Here is a 21964-nt window from a genome sequence, read left to right as displayed (position 1 = left end):
CAACAAAGAAATAATGTACCACAAAGAAGACGAAGAATGTACCACAAAGAGGAAGAATGTACCGGTATCACAACAAAGAAATAATGTATCACAAAGAAGACGAAGAATGTACCACAAGAAAGAAGAATGTATCACAACAAAGAAATAATGTACCACAAAGAAGACGAAGAATGTACCACAAGAAAGAAGAATGTATCACAACAAAGAAATAATGTACCACAAAGAAGACGAAGAATGTACCACAAGAAAGAAGAATGTATCACAACAAAGAAATAATGTACCACAAAGAAGACGAAGAATGTACCACAAAAAAGAATGTATCACAACAAAGAAATAATGTACCACAAAGAAGACGAAGAATGTACCACAAGAAAGAAGAATGTATCACAACAAAGAAATAATGTACCACAAAGAAGACGAAGAATGTATCACAACAAAGAAATAATGTACCACAAGAAAGAAGAATGTACCACAACAAAGAAATAATGTACCACAAAGAAGACGAAGAATGTACCACAAGAAAGAAAAATGTATCACAACAAAGAAATAATGTACCACAAAGAAGACGAAGAATGTACCACAAAAAAGAATGTATCACAACAAAGAAATAATGTACCACAAAGAAGACGAAGGAAGAATGTACCACAAAAAGGAAGAATGTATCACAACAAAGAAATAATGTACCACAAAGAAGACGAAGAATGTACCACAAAAAAGAATGTATCACAACAAAGAAATAATTTACCACAAAAAAGGCGAAGAATGTACCACAAAAAGAAGAATGTACTACAACAAAGAAGAATAATGTACCACAACAAAGAAGAATAATATACCACAACAAAGAAAATTAATGTACTGTAACAAAGAGAAAGAATGTACCACAACAAAAAAGAATAATATACCACAACAAATAAGAATAATATACCACAACAAAGAAAATTAATGTACTGTAACAAAGAGAAAGAATGTACCACAACAAAAAAGAATAATATACCACAACAAAGAAGAATATTGTACCACAAGAAAGAAGAATAGTGTACCACAACAAAGGAGAATAGTATACCTCAACAAAGAAGAAAAATATACCACAACAAAGAGAAATAATGTACTATAACAAAGAGAAAGAATGTACTACATCAAAGAAGAATAATATATCACAACAAAGAAGAATAATATACGTAATATATCACAACAAATAATAATAATGTACTACAATAGAGAGAAAAATGTACCACATCAAAAAAAGAATAATATACCACAACAAAGAAGAGGGACGTACTTGACAAAGAAGAAATAACCTCGACTATGAAGAATAAAAGACTGTGACAAAGAAGAAGAAAAGAGCTATGACAAACAAAAAACGAGAATTAGCATTAGTTTGGAGATTGAGCATTGCAGAGTTTCGAAGTCCAGCAAATGGGGACCCTCGTACCAAACTTACCAGGAAGTTGTTTGCAGGGTCGCAGTCATGCCGGGTAGGCAGTGCAGAGATGCCAACACCAGCACAGTGGGGCCCTTCCCCATATCCTCTACCCGCAGCCCAGGCTCCACCTGGGACGCGGCCCTCCACAATCAGCACCCCCAGATCCACAAACACATCGTGAGGGTCGGCCCCATCCTCCCCTTCCATCACAGAGTGCATGTCTGCAACACATCAATGACAGATATAGAGTGCTAGTCCTTCCCACGTGCCTTTTAATCAGCAGTGCAGATATGACTAAGCAGCTCTTCCACAGTACAGTCCTGTGACGTAGTCTGAGGAAGGAGGGAATGAAGAGAGGGAAACAATAACAATATATGGGAGAGAAAGGTGGAAAAGAAAAAGAAGGAATGGAGTACAGGCGGAAAATATTTAAAGAGGAAATGGAAAATGAGAAAAAGTTAAAAGAAGAGACGGAAAAAGAGAATAAAGGAAAAAAGAAGGAAAAGCAGAAGATTTGGAAAATATGGAATTCAAGGAAAACGGAGAATTTAAGGAAATGGTAAAATAAGGGAAACGGGAAAGTTGAGGACATAGGAGAGGAAATCTGGAAATTTGAGGGAAACGACGAAATGAGGAACATGGGAAAAATAAGAAATTGGGGAAATAAGGAAAACGAGAAAATAATGAAAACTGGAAAAATATCGAAATCTGGGAAAATACTGAAATCTATAAAGATATTGAAATCTGGGAAAATACTGAAATCTGGAAAAATATTGAAATTTGGGAAAATATTGAAATCTGGAAAGATATTTTAATTTGGGAAAATAATGAAATCTGGAAAGATATTGAAATCCAGAAAGATATTGAAATTTGGGAAAATATTGAAATCTGTGAAAATAATGAAAACTGAAAAATATTGAAATCTGGGCAAATAATGGAATGTGGGAAAGTAATTAAAATTGGGAAGTACCGGTAATGAAAACTGGGAAAATAATGAAATCTGGGAAAATATTGAAATCTGGGAAAATAATGAAATCTGGAAAAATATTGAAATTTGGGAAAATAATGAAATCTGGAAAGATATTGAAATTTGGGAAAATATTGAAATCTGTGAAAATAATTAAATCTGGAAAAATATTGAAATCTGGGAAAATAATGAAATCTGGGAAAATAATGAAATCTGGAAAAATACTGAAATCTGGGAAAATAATGAAATCTGGGAAAATAATGAAATCTGGGAAAATAATGAAATCTGTGAAAATAATGAAATCTGGAAAAATATTGAAATCTGGGAAAATAATGAAATCTGGAAAAATATTGAAATCTGGGAAAATAATGAAATCTGGAAAGATATTGAAATCTGGGAAAATAATGAAATCTGTGAAAATAATGAAATCTGGAAAAATATTGAAATCTGGAAAAATAATGAAATCTGGAAAAATAATGAAATCTGGAAAAATATTGAAATCTGGGAAAATAATGAAATCTGTGAAAATAATGAAATCTGGAAAAATAATGAAATCTGTGAAAATAATGAAATCTGGAAAGATATTGAAATTTGGGAAAATATTGAAATCTGGGAAAATAATGAAATCTGGAAAAATATTGAAATCTGGAAAAATATTGAAATCTGGGAAAATAATGAAATCTGGAAAAATATTGAAATCTGGGAAAATAATGAAATCTGTGAAAATATTGAAATCTGGAAAAATATTGAAATCTGGGAAAATATTGAAATCTGTGAAAATAATTAAATCTGGAAAAATACTGAAATTTGGAAAAATAATGAAATCTGGAAAGATATTGAAATTTGGGGAAATAATGAAATCTGTGAAAATATTGAAATCTGGAAAGATATTGAAATTTGGGAAAATATTGAAATCTGTGAAAATAATTAAATCTGGAAAAATACTGAAATTTGGAAAAATAATGAAATCTGGAAAGATATTGAAATTTGGGAAAATAATGGAATGTGGGAAAGTAATTAAAATTGGGAAAGTAATGAAAACTGTAGAAATTACGAAAATCGAGAACAGGAAAATTAAGGATTATAAGCTTAAAGGAATTGAGGAAAATAAAATAAACGAAAAAAATAAAAAATAGAGGAAAGAAGCACTGTAAGGAAACAAGAAACTGGATGAAAACAAGGAAAATGAAAAGAGGAAGTGGTAAAAGATAAGAGAAGAGGTGGAGGAGAGGATGGAGAAGGAGAAAAAGGAAGATATTACAGAACAAGTAGTTTAAATAAATTGTTTGCCGCAAGTGTCAGCCAACTTGTTAAATACATTACAATTTTTCATACATTATTTTTCCTCATTTTATTAAAATTGTGTTTTTTCTTCTTGTTTAAATGTATCGCGTGAGTGAGCACGTGTTTGAACAAAGAATTATGTAGACCTATCAATAAATTTTCTACCCACTTCGTCCTGACTCAACTGCTTCACTTAAGTGGCACCAGATGCGCTGTACGAAGGACAAGACATTGAAACCTCAAGTTCTAGCCAAGCACACGACTTCAGCATGAAAACATCGACGATGATTAATGTTCGCATATCGCGCTGTGTTGACCATACGACAATGTTCTAGTGTTGGCACATGATCCTTATGTGTCGATAATGGATTATCCATTGTTCTGTTCCACAGGAGTCTCGTCACAGGCGATGAGATGTCATAAACCTTCTTAGGTATTCAATTCTTTGTTTCATATAACATTATTTTTATCTGTTCTCTTTCTAACTCATCGAGTCCTTTTGTATGTGCAGATAATTCATGATCAATAGAACTAGCTTCATTGTAATATATTCGTTTAGAGTGGTAGAGATAAATACTCTTCCTAAATTGCCCTAATTGTTTTTAAAACTATGCAATGTGAAATGAAAAAAGCAAAGATGGAAACAACTTGTTTTAATAATTCATACAAAAAAACTTTGATCCCCTAGATTGCCTATCACTTTATCATAATATTTTCATGGAACTTTTTAATCTATATACTTACTTACTTACAAATGGCTTTTAAGGAACCCGAAGGTTCACTGCCGCCCTCACATAAGCCCGCCATTGGTCTCTATCCTGAGCAAGATTAATCCAGTCTCTATCATCATATCCCACCTCCCTCAAATCCATTTTAATATTATCTTCCCATCTACGTCTCGGCCTCCCCAAAGGTCTTTTTCCCTCTGGTCTCCCAACTAACACTCTATATGCATTTCTGGATTCGCCCATACGTGCTACATGCCCTGCCCATCTCAAACGTCTGGATTTAATGTTTCTAATTATGTCAGGTGAAGAATACAATGCGTGCAGTTCTGCGTTGTGTAATTTTCTCCATTCTCCTGTAACTTCATCCCGCTTAGCCCCAAAAATTTTCCTAAGCACCTTATTCTCAAACACCCTTAACCTATGTTCCTCTCTCAGAGTGAGAGTCCAAGTTTCACAACCATACAGAACAACCGGTAATATAACTGTTTTATAAATTCTAACTTTCAGATTTTTTGACAGCAGACTAGATGATAAAAGTTTCTCAGCCGAATAATAACATGCATTTCCCATATTTATTCTGCGTTTAATTTCCTCCCGAGTGTCATTTATATTTGTTACTGTTGCTCCAAGATATTCGAATTTTTCCACCACTTCGAAGGATAAATCTCCAATTTTTATATTTCCATTTCGTACAATATTCTGGTCACGAGACATAATCATATACTTTGTCTTTTCGGGATTTACTTCCAAACCTATCGCTTTACTTGCTTCAAGTATAGCAGCCATTAATATACTTTAATTTTTTTTATTTTATTAGGTTATTTTACGACGCTGTATTAACATCTCTGGTTATTTAGCGTCTGAATGATATGAAGGTGATAATGACGGTGAAATGAGTCCGGGGTCCAGCACCGAAAGTTACCCAGCATTTGCTCGTATTGGGTTGAGGGAAAACCCCGGAAAAACCTCAACCAGGTAACTTGTCCCGACCGGGATTCGAACCCGGGCCACCTGGTTTCGCGGCCAGACGCGCTGACCGTTACTCCACAGGTGTGGACAATATACTTTAAAGTAGGTCATGATTGCTTCCCTCTTAAATTCCTTCTTGCTTATTAATTCCTACTTAACTTGCCACTTTATCATTTCTCCGGAACACTTTAAAAGCTGAAGGCATTGTTGAATAATTACATGCAGTTCCTGGCACTCATTTCCAAAAAATAATTAATCTTTGAAAATGTATTGTCCTTTATGCAACTGAAGTTTTAGCCATTCTTATTCTATGCCTGGGGCTACTGACCCTTATTTTCCTATTAGTATATCCCAAGTTTGTTTTACTTCATGGTTCTTTTATATTTGAATGGTCCATGAAAAGAATATGCTAAGTCATTTTCCTTAAATTTTACAGGGGAGAATTTCTTAACACTGATAAGACATCGTTAGTTGAAAACTCATTTAATTTAAGTTACCATGTTACAATGCATTCTTTTTGCCATTCTGATTTGTTAGAAAAAGAGTTCACTTTATGATCCAGCAGATGGGACAAGAAAAAAAAACAAAAATAAACAAAAAGTGACTTAGCTTGTTCTTTTTCGTGGACCCTTCATTTATGAAAAGATAGATTAAACGAATTGTAATAATATACATAATGGCCCTCTCGAACTTCTTTGATTCTGATTATCTTTGAAAGGAAGCCCAAAGGTACAGGGAAATTTTTATCGTTTTTATTGGCAAGTTCAACTCAAATATTTTCATCACTCATGCAACTGGTGATTGTTGTGTGTCAATACGGAAATTACAGAACATAAGAATTACCTCTATAAGGATTAGGTACAAACTGTTTAAGAAATCAGGCCAACCAATAAACCTCAGTGACAAGAATTTGCAATTGAAATCTCAGACTGCATCAACGAAAACTTAAATTTTTCTAGTGATGTTATGCTTTCTGACAAGGAAACTTTCCATTTGTCTGGAAAAATTAACCGAGACATTGCCCGAACATGAGGCTCTTCAAAATCTCTGTATAATTATGGTGCATATTCGGGACAGCCTAAACTAAACATATAGACGATGTTCAGATAAAAGGGTCTATCTCACAAAAGAAAAATTTTCAGAAATCGCTATAATTAAATTTTAGCACATTATTATTAGTTACTTTATATGAAAGAATGTAAATATAATTGCCAAAAACATATCTTCACGTTTTGTAAAATTAGAGAAGGGAAAACAATTATGGAAAAAAAAAGTACTCAAATCTAAATATGTCATTTTTGTAAAGTTCAAGGGGAGGTGGGGAGAGGTCAAGCCGGGTAACCCCCCGCATACGCTCCTGCCTAAGATACACCAGTTTTAACAGGAATTCTTTGTTACTGTACGAGTATGCCAATTCATTCTTCATTCCAAAGTAGGAAAACTTCATGTCAGATATCCACTCTGCTGACTTTTTGCTTTTGATTGTTACCGTAAACATAAAAAACACATTCACTTAATTTGTCTCTGTGCACTGATAAATAATATATCTATATAACTGTACATAATAATGATTTGTATTTTTTACAAACTCATTTTTACTTGGTTAATATATAAGATCTCTCTTCAGGTTTTAACAAATTTATTTTCGGATTCCCCCATGAAACTTCAGGGCCCCCGGGAGTTTGAGAACCACTGGACTATGTGATATCGGTCTAGTTATGTTATTGAACAGAAAATATAACGAATATGGAAATTTCAAAGTAAGTCATTAAAAGTACATTTCACAATATATTTAACTTTATTTCAATCGGTAATTATGTATGGAATTATAGGATGGGATAGCTCATTTAAATCTAATTTTAATCCACTTTATTTATTACAGAATAAAATAATTAAAATATGTCTTTATAAACCTATTGATTTTCCATCTCAAAATTTGTTTTTAGACTTCAATGTACTTAACGTAAGACAAATTTATTATATTGTATTAATAAAATTCATACATAAAAATCGAAATAATTTTGAATTGCATTCTCATAGTTATGAAACAAAAGGTATGAATTCTTTAAGATTGTTTGAACCAAAATGCAACACTGTTACAGTATTTAATCATAGTAGTAATTTAGGCCCAAGAATATATAACAAATGTATATTTAAATATCCTAATCTTGTCAATTCTAATAGTTCTAGTATTAAATTAAAAAAGTTATATATGGATTTTATAAAAATTAAAAAATTGTAAATTTAAATTTATATACTATAATTGCACAGTAGACATAAGACAAATTGTATTGTATAATAATTATTAATTTCAATTCAGGAATCTGCCCTGAGCACGAGTTCTACTCTTTCAGGTGTGAGCTAAAGTTTTTATGTATATATTATATTTTATGTTACAATTATTAGCAAAATAATAAATAAATAAATTTTAACTTCGAATACAAAGAAATAAATGTGCTGTCAGTCCATAGTACAGTGTGTTGTAACATAAAGAGCGCCATTGTTCGGTGTCAAATTTAACATAATTCACAGAATAGGAGTAGTAAAGCACAATAAGCCTCAGACTGTGGTGCTAGTCTTCGGGCCCCTCCTCTATATAGAGTGAACTGTAAGAAATGTCATTAACGATAAACGTTATGTTAAATTAAGGTCATATTACAACAGTACAGTAATTAAAATATACATAAAATAATTGTAACAATATTAAACACTTTTTATTAAAATTTATATATATATATATATATATATATATATATATATATAATGTTGACTAGACATGTTTCTGTATCATCAGTAATCATAATGTGACTCGTTAGCGAACACCAGCTGATTCACATTATGACTACTGATGATTGGACAACTATGGTCCAGAAACATATCTAGTCAACATAATACAAAAATTTTAATAAAAAAGTAATACTGTTACAGTTGTTTTATGTATATTTTAAATAATTAATTTCGGGGGGTTATTTTTTGAGATATTACAAAAAAAAAGTTCAATACAATTTTGCTGGTTTTTGCTTCCTTTTCAAGATAAAAATTGTTTTATATGAAACATTTCATAGCGTGTTTTGGGAAAGTCATGGATTTAATTCCCAATATGCTCAGTTAATTTAAAACAGCAATGTATTATGAATTTTAGTTTTGTTCTTCAAATGTGCAGATTTGATCCAAACAAATGTAACTTCTCATTCTGCAAAGGAATTTTACAATATTACATTTGTTTGGTTCAAATTTCTGCACATTTAAAGGGCAAAACTAAAATTCTTTCAGTCATTTATTATCATAATACACATTACTTACTTACAAATGGCTTTTAAGGAACCCGAAGGTTCATTGCCGCCCTCACATAAGCCCGCCATCGGTCCCTATCCTGTGCAAGATTAATCCAGTCTCTATCATCATATCCCACCTCCCTCAAATCCATTTTAATATTATCCTCCCATCTACGTCTCGGCATCCCTAAAGGTCTTTTTCCCTCCGGTCTCCCAACTAACACTCTATATGCATTTCTGGATTCGCCCATACGTGCTACATGCCCTGCCCATCTCAAACGTATGGATTTAATGTTCCTAATTACTGTATGTCAGGTGAAGAATACAATGCATGCAGTTCTGCATTGTGTAACTTTCTCCATTCTCCTGTAACTTCATCCCTCTTAGCCCCAAATATTTTCCTAAGCACCTTATTCTCAAACACCCTTAACCTATGTTCCTCTCTCAGTGTGAGAGTCCAAGTTTCACAACCATACAGAACAACCGGTAATATAACTGTTTTATAAATTCTAACTTTCAGATTTTTGGACAGCAGACTGGATGATAAGAGCTTCTCAACCGAATAATAACAGGCATTTCCCATATTTATTCTGCGTTTAATTTCCTCCCGAGTGTCTCATAATCCACAGCTCTCTTAAATTGACTGAGCATATTGGGATTTAAATCAGACTTTCCCGAAACATGCTATGAAATGGTTTATGTAAAACAATTTTTATCTCAAAAAGGAAGTAAGAACGAGCAAAACTGTATTAAACCTTTTTTTGTTTGAAATATCTCAAAGAATAACCCCCTGAAATTAATGGGATTACTTCTGGTTCACTCTGTATAAAGAATGGGAAAAAAAAGTGTTGTCGGGAGAAGAATATTAAGTCTGTATCGCTTTCACGTAAATACGTTTCAAATGTCCCTAATAACGAAAAAGTTAATTTTGGTCATCTGTCTCTGTCAATTCACACGTCCATCTGAATAAAGCTTCCCCTGACTGCTTTTGTTCATGTAACAATTATTTACTAATTCAGGTAGTATCTTACCTAGTCTTTACATTTTCGTTCAACAATAACAATAACAACAACGGAACTTAGAGCTGGAGAAATTGGGAATTGCTCGAAACAATTTTTTTCTTGGTTCCCTCCTAGGGTTACCAGATACAATGCCAACAAGGGCCAAAATGAGTTCGAACTTTGAGGTGTGATGTTATTGCAAGAAAAACGCACATAATTTGAGAGAACCCCATATGCACACCATGCCATATTACTGTCATAGTTCCGTACCTATCTGAAAACAGTCACACTGAATTACTAATTAACAGTTTATTATTTTTTTTTGTAATGTCATTACTTGGGATTTATATTACAAAAAAACTAAAATGGCTTTGTGCTACTAAATTATCTAATAAAATTAAACTGACTTCTAGTGAAAAGCATATATTTTTATAAGCTGAATTTATCGCATTACTGTATAGTACGGCTGATATTTACAGTACATCTATTATTAGGCAGTACATCTCACTTGAAGATAATTAATTGTGTGTCAGAGGAAGAACAATAATTGTTTATATATATCTGAAGTCTGATTAGTGAAATATCCAACGATGTATGCAATGGAGGGAGAAAGAAACTGACCACCTTATCCAATTATCTCCTGGCTTAGTTGTCTCATGAGTGGTGCTTTATTGGTGTCATTTATGAGTAGGGACCGGATTTTTATGTAATTACATATTATATTCCTTTCAACCTAACCGTATATAAATAACAAATCTTTGCGAATCTTGTAATTGCCATTAATATATTAAAATTTGAAACTACACATTTTTACATATTTACTCCACATTACATATTACGTCTTGGTATTACATAAATCTACATATTTAAGGGTTTTATTCATTTTTACTTCTCTAAAAGGAAAAAAGAAACTTCTGCTGGGGAAGTTTACAATTTGAAATATACAGATTTAAAAAACCTTTTTACCTACCCAAGCCGTTCCCATGCAATTTGCAACCTTACCCACCCTCTTCCTAATCTTTCCAGGGAAAACCCGTGTCAAGTCTGACACGAGCCGCAATAAAGTAGCCGACTTTTGAGAAGAAGCTGGAGTAAAGGAACAAACTGGAAAGATGTTGAAAGATGAAAATAAATAGCTTTTCAGATTATTTCTTGACCTCTTTACTTTAAATTTAGTAGACCTATAAGGAAATTGTATTTTCTGAGCAATTAGAAAATATGGTCCTCTGCTGAAATAAATCCACCCTTCTGAATGAGACAGGAATGTCACTTTTCAAACAACAGTTTGTAAATGCCTATAGTTTGGGGTTTTAGTAGGTACTGTACTTGTTTCTTACAGGGAGCAGCTAAAATGCATGTGTCCCACATCTCCTCTTATTTTCTCCTAATCCAGTACAGCGAAACAGTGCTTGCAATACTGTTGTGTCATTCATTTCACTCAGTTCTCTAGTTTTAGTACCTACAGTATAAAGTGCGAGTTTATCTACTGTTTTTAACTAACTAAAATGGCCCCTGTATCTTCAACCCCAACGACAAAAATAAAATCATTAACTGCGATGGACGAAGCTTTCACTACAGATGGAAAAATAGTAATGTGTCAAGTGTGCGGTAAAAAAGTCGGGTGCTCTATGAAATCACAACTGGAGAGTCTTACCTATCCTATACCTGGCAGATATTGATACTAAATATTTTTATGATTTTACATATTTTGGTATATATTCAGCTTATTTTTCTTACATAAATTTGTACATATTTTACACCTTGATATTACATAAAAATCCGGTCCCTAGTAATGAGGTTCAAACCTGCCTTCGGATAGTTGACTAAGCAACAGTAGTATAGTAAAAAGTATAGTATTATTATTATTATTATTATTATTATTATTATTATTATTATTGATATTTTGTTACATTTTTTAACACGATTTAATTTATTTTAATTGTTTCAAAAATGAATGATAACTGCGATTATGAAATGTAACGTAACTTGAAGGTGAGATCTGTGGAACACCTGTTCCTTTCAGTCCTCCCCTTATTTTTCATAACAGAAAATACCCTTTCAATATAGGAATTGGAACCTGAAATATACTATAAGATACCAACATTAACATGTGTGGGAATTCACTTCAATTGACTTCGGTAAAGAAACTGACCCATTTTGTATTTGTGCTTTCATTGCTTTGAGTAGTTCCTACTTCAATTATGTCTCCCTTAAATTCTGAAAATTCCTCATGAAAATTGATTATATTGAAATCTGGACAAACATATGTGAATGTCAAAGAATCTACAATCTGTTCACGTATTAAATTTAGTGGCCTCAGATGTTTGAAAACATTGTTCTCAGTGTAGTTGCTGATTCTTCTACAGGTTATAGCACTTCTGTAAAAATCCATTCTTTTACTCGTCCGTAAAAAAAGGGATTTTAGAAGTCTCGTATGAGGTCAATAAGGGACAAGCTTTTACAATCTCAAATTTGGGATGTCCCGTACAATATGCGATACTGGCAACCCTATTCCCCCTCTCCCAACCTTTTAATAATACTTTATTTTGTGTCAACAATACTGTACAATCCGATGTTAAAAAAGAAAAGAAAGAAGTATTACCCATGAGCAGCAATGATTTTAAGTTAAAATAATAGGCCCCAATACTGGAAGATTTTTAAGATTTTTTTTCGAACTCAGAAATATCAGGTAGTTTACAGATGACAAAATGAACAGTATGCTGACTAAGTGTTACTATTTTGACATATGAATATCAATTCAAGAATACTTTCACACGATTGTCATTACGTGACTAACACAATCTTCTAGACAAATTTATTCACTGATTAACTGTTAAGTTATTTAAATCAATAAATAACGATTTCACTGTGTTAGCATTTTAAAATAATGATGTTATTGTACCTAATTCGATGATATTTTCATCATCTGCAAAAAAAATTATTCACTATAGGTACACATTTCATTGCGAGAAAAAATAATCTGAAATACATTTATCTGTAAGTAGGTTATGAAGCCATTTCTATTGAATTGTCTTGCATTGGTTGGTTAGTAATTTGACTTTAGTCCTATAGTTTGTCAGAGACGGATTGACAAATTTAGGAGCCTTACTTACTTACTGGCTTTTAAGGAACCCAGAGATTCATTGCCGCCCTCACATAAGCCCGCCATTGCTCCCTATACTGAGCAAGATTAATCCAGTCTCTACCATCATATCCCACCTCCCTCAAATCCATTTTAATATTATCCTCCCATCTACGTCTCGGCCTCCCAAAGGTCTTTTTCCCTCCGGCCTCCCAACTAACACTCTATATGCATTTCTGGATTCGCCCATACGTGCTACATGCCCTGCCCATCTCAAACGTCTGGATTTAATGTTCCTAGTTATGTCTGGTGAAGAATACAATGCGTGCAGTTCTGTGTTGTGTAACTTTCTCCATTCTCACGAAAAGCAATATTCTTGAAATTATAAGATAGGTAATGAAAATGTTTGCTTTAAACAATATTTTCAGCATTATCGAACTTAATACTGCTTTCCAATAAGACCTTTTATTATTTCGCAATTTTTCTTGTGACATACTGACAGAATTCTTTACGCCAACTGAAACTGTCTCTTTTAGAAAGAGAAAGCAACTGTTACGATTACAATGAATTAACAAACAGAATCAGTAGTTACATAATCATCAGTCACCATCATCATGATCATCCAATTTAATGGATAGAAATCTTTCGTCCGTGATTAAAACAAACATTTTATTTAAAAGGCAGACTCTCAGATTGCGACTTTCCAACTACTTGAAACGGCCGGTAAGTGACAACAATCCGTAAATAAAGTAGGGACTGGTATAGCAGAAAATACTGATGTCCATTCTGACTAAAAACTATTGGCAAGATCGAAATGAGGCACCAGAAACTGAATAACGGAGAGGACAATATAGTACACTGTCGTTCAAAGATACCTGACCCTACTAATCGATAGTGATCGATAATTTGTTGGTGTAAGTGTGGCTTCTTTAGTTATTACTTATATGATTAGATGGCGAAGATAATAGTCAGCGTATGTATGTATGTATGCATTTTTTTAATCCTTCTTTACAAGCATCTTCCATTACAAAAATGCAAAACTACATGCTAATAGACTACACATTACAATATTGCTAACTCTTCCGAATACAATGTATACACATTATTGCTAGCCTATTCTACTTTCCCTAAGTATACTATTTACAACATGTTAACATCTATGCTACTTTTGAAGCTTTTAAATACTTTGTACAACACTATTTTAGTACCTATTCTCTTTTCTATTTACAGATTAAAAAATCGATACTATTGCTAATCATTTTAAAAACTATGTTTAGAAATATACTATTTAACAAATTAACCTACTTTCTCTAAATTTACTATTTACAACGTATTAACATCTATGCTACTGTTGGATATTTTAAATACATTATACAACACTATTTTACCTATTTTCCTTAAATTTACTATTTACAACGTGTCAACATCTACTGTATGCTACTGTTGAATCTTTTAAATACATTGTACATCACTATTTTAGAACCTGTTCTGTTTTTCTATTCACAAATTAAAAAAAAAACAATGAATACTATTGTTAATTCTTTTACAATCTATGTTTAGAAGTATACTATTTAACAAATTAACCAATGTATGTATGTATCCAATCGTACATAAATATAGAATTCAATATTTCATCCCCCTCTACTGATTGTAAAACAATAATGGATTTAGTTGGAAACTGCTGATATTGTCAATTATGAGAATAATTTATGCTTAATCTACATAATTATTTTCCCAGACACTTTTTAAACCGTCCCAATAATGGTGTCACCTATTGAGAAATAGCGGAACTATTTCAAAACTTGTTATATCTTTGGTCCTGACTTCTCCCGTGGTTGGAAAGTTCGCTTAAACGATAATAAAATCGTAGGTTATTATCTTTTAACGTCAGTGTACATCTTATTTAAGGAACGCGCGTGAAAACTGACGTCATGGTGCAAATCCAACAATAAACACAAAACTCATTTGCACAGAGTCTGAACGAATTGCTTTGGGTTTTATGTGCCTGATAAATTACAGCATTGATATATGGTACCGGTAAGTATTATTAGCGGGCTGTAGTATAGGCAGGGTTGAAGATCCGAAGCTTTAATGTTGCGTGAAGATCATGGTCGTGAGTTTGAATTCTGCCTAGAGCATAGATGTGATATTCTATAAAGGCTTGCCATCATGTAAATTAGTGATAAGTCGAGGGAAATTTCCCTTTTTAGGAGAAAATGAGAGTTATCGGTTTTAAAATTAAGGGAAAAATGAAAATATTTATCATTTTGACTTTAATTCGGCAAAATTAATGACTTTAGCAAATAAATATAATTAATTAAATATGAATATTGTTATAAAAATAAAATGTAATAATTAAGCACCATTGATTATGAATTATAAAATGAAACCTTAGAAGTTGACTATAAAATTATACTTATAAATAAAAGATTTTATTTAAAATTAGCATATCCTTAATTAAGGCCTTTGAGTGGTATAAATGAAACTGTATATTCTGCAGGGAATCTTTAAGAATTTGCGAGATGATTTTTTTTAATTTCAAAAGATGATATTGATAATTGTTTTAAAAAATTATATGTAAATTTTGGTAAAAAAAACTCCGAGCACCAAAAAATAAACCTGTCACTGACCAATTGAAGAGAGGGATGTTATACTTGGCACTAAGGTAGGGAATACAAGGTTCATAAATGGCCCTCTTTTCCTGATCAACCTGATGAGCTTGGTTGATATCTCTCTCCATGCGTATAGTTGGAAGGCTATCATAATAGCCTTTTGTTGTTGGCTGTTTACTGCTATTATATCAACAACAATCAATACCTTAGTTGTTTAAAATTGTTATTCAACCAACTGTGACTTAATGTAGATTGTCTTTAATTTGAGTGTCAAGGCCTGTTATACATAACGATAGTGAAAAGGACATCATCTACTGAATTTTGGTAAAAATGTTTATAAAACGGTGATGCGAAATGTTTGTGCTCTTGCATCCTGTTATACAGACGTGGACAAATTATTAGCAAAATTGAAAATTTTTATTACATATTTTTAGAAAATATGATTCTTCAATTTAGACTACAGTTGACCTTTTTGTGTATTTCCGAATAATTAGCCAAATTGAAGATTTGTATTGTATATTTTTCAAAATTTAACTCTTCAATTTGGACTACATTTGATATTTTTGCATATTTACAAATTATTAGCAAAACTGAAGGTTTTTATTGTATATTTTTACAAAATTCGATTCTTCAATTTGGACTTCAGTTGACATTTTGGATATTTCCAAATTATTAGCAAAACTGAAGATTTTTGTTTTATATTTTTACAAAATTCGGCTCTTCAATGCAGTTGACATTTTTGCTAATTTACAAATTATTAGCAAAATTGAAGATTTTTATTATATATTTTTTTACAAAACTTGACTCTTCAATTTAAACTACAGTTCACATTTTTGCATATTTCTGTCTACTGAAATAATGGAAATGTGCAGAATCAACTGCAATCTAAATTGAAAAGTCAAATTTTCTAAACAGAATTATCATAAAAATAGTCAATTTTGTTAATAATTTGTCCACGTCTGTATATGGAGAAACAACCAATGGACAGGAGCGACATATCTGCTTCATTACCAGAATGGCAGAGAAAGGGATACCTGTACCTGTCTCTTGGATTCGTTGTTACCAGTCTTGTTGTTCTTGACCAACATAAATTTGAGGGGAAATTTGCACTCTAAAAGGAAATTTACAGTGAAAGAAAAGATAAATTTTATCAAAAAGATTTATCATCACTGATGTAAAATCACTTAGTTGCGTCCGTTGAATGAACCTGATTTACACGAAGACCTTCATGTTATTTTTTTCTGGTGCATGTTACCTAAACATAAGTTAAAATATGATGATGGTCGTAGAAATGGTGACCATATTGGTATTACTGAAATAAAATCATCTCTCATGGAATAGTTTTATTTCGAAAGTATGGAAAAGAATCTTTGTCAAATTTGTACAAAGTGCTCAGTTTGTGCTATCAAGCTCTTTATGCAACGACTTTCACAATTGCATAAAATAATAGTCACAATTGCTTATACATGGATGATGTGAAAATAGAAAATAATGTGGAAAGTCAAATGAAGGGTATACGGGAAAAATAAACAATGTCACATTTCCATTAAGGGTCAGATAATGATCTATTTCAGTATATTACTGCAAAGTTTATTGGTGTTTCTACTTGGAATAAAGGAAATGATTATTGTATCCATGGTTTTAACTCTCCTTTACCACTTTTGGTAAAAAAAAATCTGTGCTTCAGTGGCTGACCATGATAATATCTTTGAAAAATATTGGAGTGCAAGAGGTCAAATGACTTTATTGTCAAACGCCTCGCATTAGAAAACAACAACAACTTTTGGTAAAAATAACACTAAAGTTAGTAGTAATACAGTGAATTAGATAACGACATCACCCTTAACAGAATTGTCACACTGTTCGTTTTTCCCGTGTATCCTTCAAATATTGTCATTTTTCACGACTATTTCAAAGATTTTCAAAATAAGTATCCATTGCGACACAAATCTGCATAAAAATTAACAGAATTATTATTATTATTATTATTATTATTATTATTACATGCATATGACCTGATGGGTACAAAATGCTTTGTTAAGTGCAGACCATTCCATTATGTTTTAAAGTGACACAAGAAACTCAGAAAATAACCATGGCATATATATTTTATGTTAATACAAATGGTTTTAAAGTAGACAGATTCTTATATGTGGGGAAAAAATCAATATTATGAAGATTGATCTATATGCAAGTGAAAGCAAGAGTTCCATCAAATTAAACCTAATTCAGTTTTCCACAAGCAACTCATAATTCGATGGAGTTTGGGTAAAGGGGATTAGCATTTTTTGTGTAAATGGAGTTTTTTTCTTCAGGGGAATACAAAAGTTAAATTCTACAAGTGGGCGTGCAAAAATCAACAGAAAACTAGCATTTGATGTGTTTTATTTGTGTAGAAAATTATTTGCAATAAGGGTCCGATGTTTAATTTTCATTTAACTCAAAACTCATTTATATGACTGATCTTCCTTTATCCAAACACCTCGAATTGAACTACAGTTTTAGATGCATCTGAAATCCCAGAGGGGGTAGGCAATTCTCCTCTCCCGTGTCACATCTTGAGTTCATCACTGGAAAATATTATATATATTCATTGATGAATCACTAAGCAGACTACTGCACCAACTTAATGTCGGACTGTTATTGACAGGGTTTGTAATGAACCGCATCTACAATATTCAACATTCCTGCACCCTACTACTGTGGCTATTCAGAATCTATGATGATGATAATGGATCACCAGTGGAATGAAAATGGCACAAGACCAATGGACTAGAAGAAAACTTGTCCAACAACAGCTTTGTCATTACGAATTCAATAAAATGATTATCCTACCTATGAGAGTTATGCTACAATGCTTCAACATTTCCATTTTACTAGTTTGCAAATTCGACGAAATTGTCAATCTTTAAACTTTCTTTATAAAATTATTAACAATAAGTTGGACTATGTTGGTTTATTTTATTATATAACATTATATGCACCTAAGCTTAAAACGAAATTTCGAAATTTATTTTACATACCAAGGACAAATACCGAATCCCACAAAAATTCCCCAGTTTTCCACATGTTACAGTTATACAATAAATTACATCCTCATCCGAATGTTGATATTTTCAATATGAATTTCTCTAGATACAGAATTATTTGTTATCATATTTTACAGAATATTGTTGTTAGTTAATTTGAAGCTACTTTCACACCTTATTTCAATTTCTCTTTTTTTCTTTCTCTTATTTCTATTTTGTTTCAGTTTTAATAAGTGTATGTTTCCTTTTCCTTGTTTATGTTTTATAAATTAGTTTGTTAGTCGTGAACATTGTAATTGGGGTTTGCCTGTTATGTTCAACAACAAATGAATAAATAAAAAATAAAATAAAAAACTGTCGGTATTAATCTCTATTTCTTTATTGGGCGAAACAAAGGACTGCACTAAATTCGAGCATTCATAGGATCTAGTGGGCCGGAATCCATATTCCTGAGCCAAAATTGTTGCTTTCTTTTAATCTGTGATTACACTCTACTACACTGCTAGGCTAAAAGTTTCACTTTCTTATCTATATCCAGGGAGAGGTCAGGTCAAATAACTGAGAGTTATGTACACATAAAACGTAATAATCATGTGATTTAAGCATATCGTTCCAAAATTAATAAAACAACAACAAAAAGAAATGGGGTGCGTGTCTTGACCCTTTCTGGGGTAGAGGTCACGAATGTTGGTCATCTCGTCTGAATTTAACACTTGGCAGACATACATAGAGAGAAACGGCGACAGAAAGCAGCATCCCAAAAATCTAGTGTGTGCTGCACCCGTATGATGGCACACGGGATTATAAAAGCATCGGCAAAACAAAACGAGGCAGTTAGTAGATTTGTGACTAGACTCCCACAGAAAATAAGCACAAAAGTAACAGGCATGTTGTTGCTAACATTGCGGCGATCAGCTACAAGTATGCAAATTACAACAATGTGACTGAGAGCACAGATGTGGCTTTATTTTAGGAAGACAGCTCGCAACAATTCCGTCTTTATCCTATATTTGTACTATTAAAATTATCTGACAGTAACTACTGATAAAATGGTACCTTTTCTTTTCATTTCGATTAAATGTGTAGATTTACTTTTAACAGATAAGGCTTTACTAGAAATAATGACTACGTTATCAAACTATATCAGTGTGGGTTTCGAGACAAAGAATCGCGACAATCTTTGTGTAACGAGATTTTTCAACATGACACAATGTATGATCCCTTCTGTCACACAACTCATAGTACATACATTATTCTCGTCCGACGTTTTATTAAATCTGATGCAGTTGGGTTTACGTATCTAGGGCTCACCTACATTGCACAGTTATTGAGGTGTCATCACACTTGCACCCACGACAAAAGAAACATGCGTCATTGATTAGAATTATACACTGCACACCAAGTTATGATTCTGCTTGTCGTTAGCTATCGATTCCTACAAAGAAACGTAAATAAACTAAACATAATGCTTCACACCATACATTCCACCATCTTAATATGAGATTTGGGACACAGAATCCATTTTACCTTCGCCTGAGGGCTTCATGATTGTTGGGAACTGTTAACGCTAATCCGCCATGACCTTGTTCTCATCGCCACCTCCACGATTAAACAATACATCGCACAATGTTACATAACCGTGTTTCAGGTTCGTACAACAGGTTCTGATACAATTAATTACATGCACTGCGTCGTCGATAACATGTTCAACACTACACAAACGAACGGACACTGCTGGTTCCATCTTGTCATAGACGTCTAGTGTGCAGGTGGCTGTGGTCTGCGCACGCATCCAGATCAGCTGCGGAATAAACAGCTGATTGGCCAATGGCTGACATGTCTTGCTGCCAAAATAAGAATAAAAAAATGTGCTAGTTCACAAAGTGGTAAGGCTTTTTTTATTCACAACAAAAAGCTAGTCCCCGGGAATACACACCCTTTGCTCCATTAAGCCTACGAACGACAGTTTCAATACGGAAGCAGTATGACGCAAATGTCTGCGAAGGACAATTTTCATCTACAAATAACTTTCAACAGTGAAAGCACGAACCACACAGCAACGTGGTATACATTGTCTTATCTGAAAATAGAAAGCAGAAAATGTGCCACAATTTTGATGACATGTCCAGAACACAAAACAAACCGAACAAAGAAATGCGCGTTATATACAAATAAAAATGAGGGCGTGTGTTTCTGAAAAGTGAACTTGTAAACTTTATAGCCGAAAAAATGCGAAATATTCTTTAACGCTAATAAGACTTGATTTCTTTTATTTAATTATCTCTCTGTGTCACATATATAACGTAATGGAGCAATGGTCGAATAAGGGACTGCAGTACTTAAAGCGATCCTACTCTAATAACAATTTTACTGTCACAAATCTTACAGAATTTCCTGTAATCGAAGTCCGGACCTTCAATGAACTCAAACGTTCTTTCCTCCCTCCAATTTCGCTAGTGTCTCCAAATCAACCATGATGTTGCATCTAAATGGATCAACATAATTATGCCACTTTTCAAGTGTCATCCAAACCATTCAATTTCAGACAGCTGTTTGCAAATTACAGGGAGTTTTGTTTATAATTTTTGGGCGGTGCGAACCAACTTCCGTTTGTCGTGTTGTCACGTGTGGAAGCTCTATTAGATAACTTTTGGCAGACCTTGTACAGCTGATCTAAATTCAAGGCCTCTTGTCCAGGCAACTCGCAGAAACACTGGGACTGTCGCCAGAGCTGCGAGACTAGACTTTCCCTCATTATATAACGTGCAGCCTCGCTCTGGTCAAGGATTTCGCACGGACTGTAACGCCACGGGGTTCGAATCCCTGCCCTTACGCATAGTCACAAAAACAACCTACAGGGAACAGGTTTTTAAGGCCATTAACAATCATCAATAGATATTTAAGATTTAAGTGGGCTAAACAGTTTTAAGATAGGTTTCCTTCGAGTAATTTTGTTTCCGCTATTTTTATTTTTCCACAATTGCTTCCTATAGATATGATATAGATATATAATCGGCCAGGCCATCTTCCCGCAACAGAAGTCCAAGGCACATACATTATCAAATATACAGGGTGACCCGTGAGTAATGTCATTAATTTCAGGGAGTTATTCTTTGAGATATTTTAAACAAAGGGGTTTAATACAATTTTGCTCGTCTTTGCTTCCTTTTCGAGAGAGAGAGAAAAAAAATTATATAAAACATTTCATAGCATATTTTGGGAAAAACTGCTGAGTTAATTCCCAATATGCTCAGTCAATTTACGAAAGCATTGTATTATGATAGTGAATGACTGAAAGAATTTTAATTTTGTCCTTTAAATGTGCAGAAATTTGAACCCACAAATATAACTTTTCGTTCTGATAAGGAATTTTATAATGTTACATTTGTTTGAATCAAATTTCTACAGATTTAAAGGACAAAACTAAAATGCTTTCAATCATTTATTATCATAATACACTGCTCTCTTAAATTAACTGAGCATATTGGAAATTAAATCAATGGCTTTCCCAAAACACGCTATGAAATGTTTCATATAAAACAATTTTATATCGAAAAGAAAGCAAAAACAAGCAACATGGTACTGATTTTTTGT

The 21964-nt window shown here is 32.9% G+C and overlaps 1 protein-coding gene across 4 annotated transcripts in view; it reads right to left on the bottom strand.

The window, feature by feature from the left end:
- atos (atossa) overlaps nt 1–21964 on the bottom strand; it is a 205385-nt gene that overhangs the window by 26298 nt on the left and 157123 nt on the right. Inside the window, exons 1-2 of one of the 4 annotated variants that reach the window (XM_069836363.1) lie at nt 19898–20150; nt 1442–1644 (exon numbers count right to left, since the gene is read on the bottom strand). In XM_069836363.1, coding sequence (XP_069692464.1) covers nt 1442–1644; nt 19898–19916 — 222 coding nt within the window. In that variant the 5' untranslated portion in view covers nt 19917–20150. Of the gene's footprint in view, nt 1–1441; nt 1645–19897; nt 20151–21964 lie in introns of those variants that run through there. The other 3 variants (XM_069836362.1, XM_069836365.1, XM_069836364.1) reach the window with 3 other exon arrangements.

The sequence above is a fragment of the Periplaneta americana genome, chromosome 9, assembly GCF_040183065.1.
Source record: "Periplaneta americana isolate PAMFEO1 chromosome 9, P.americana_PAMFEO1_priV1, whole genome shotgun sequence".
NCBI lineage: Eukaryota > Metazoa > Arthropoda > Insecta > Blattodea > Blattidae > Periplaneta > Periplaneta americana.
This window is presented reverse-complemented; position numbering and strand designations above follow the sequence as displayed.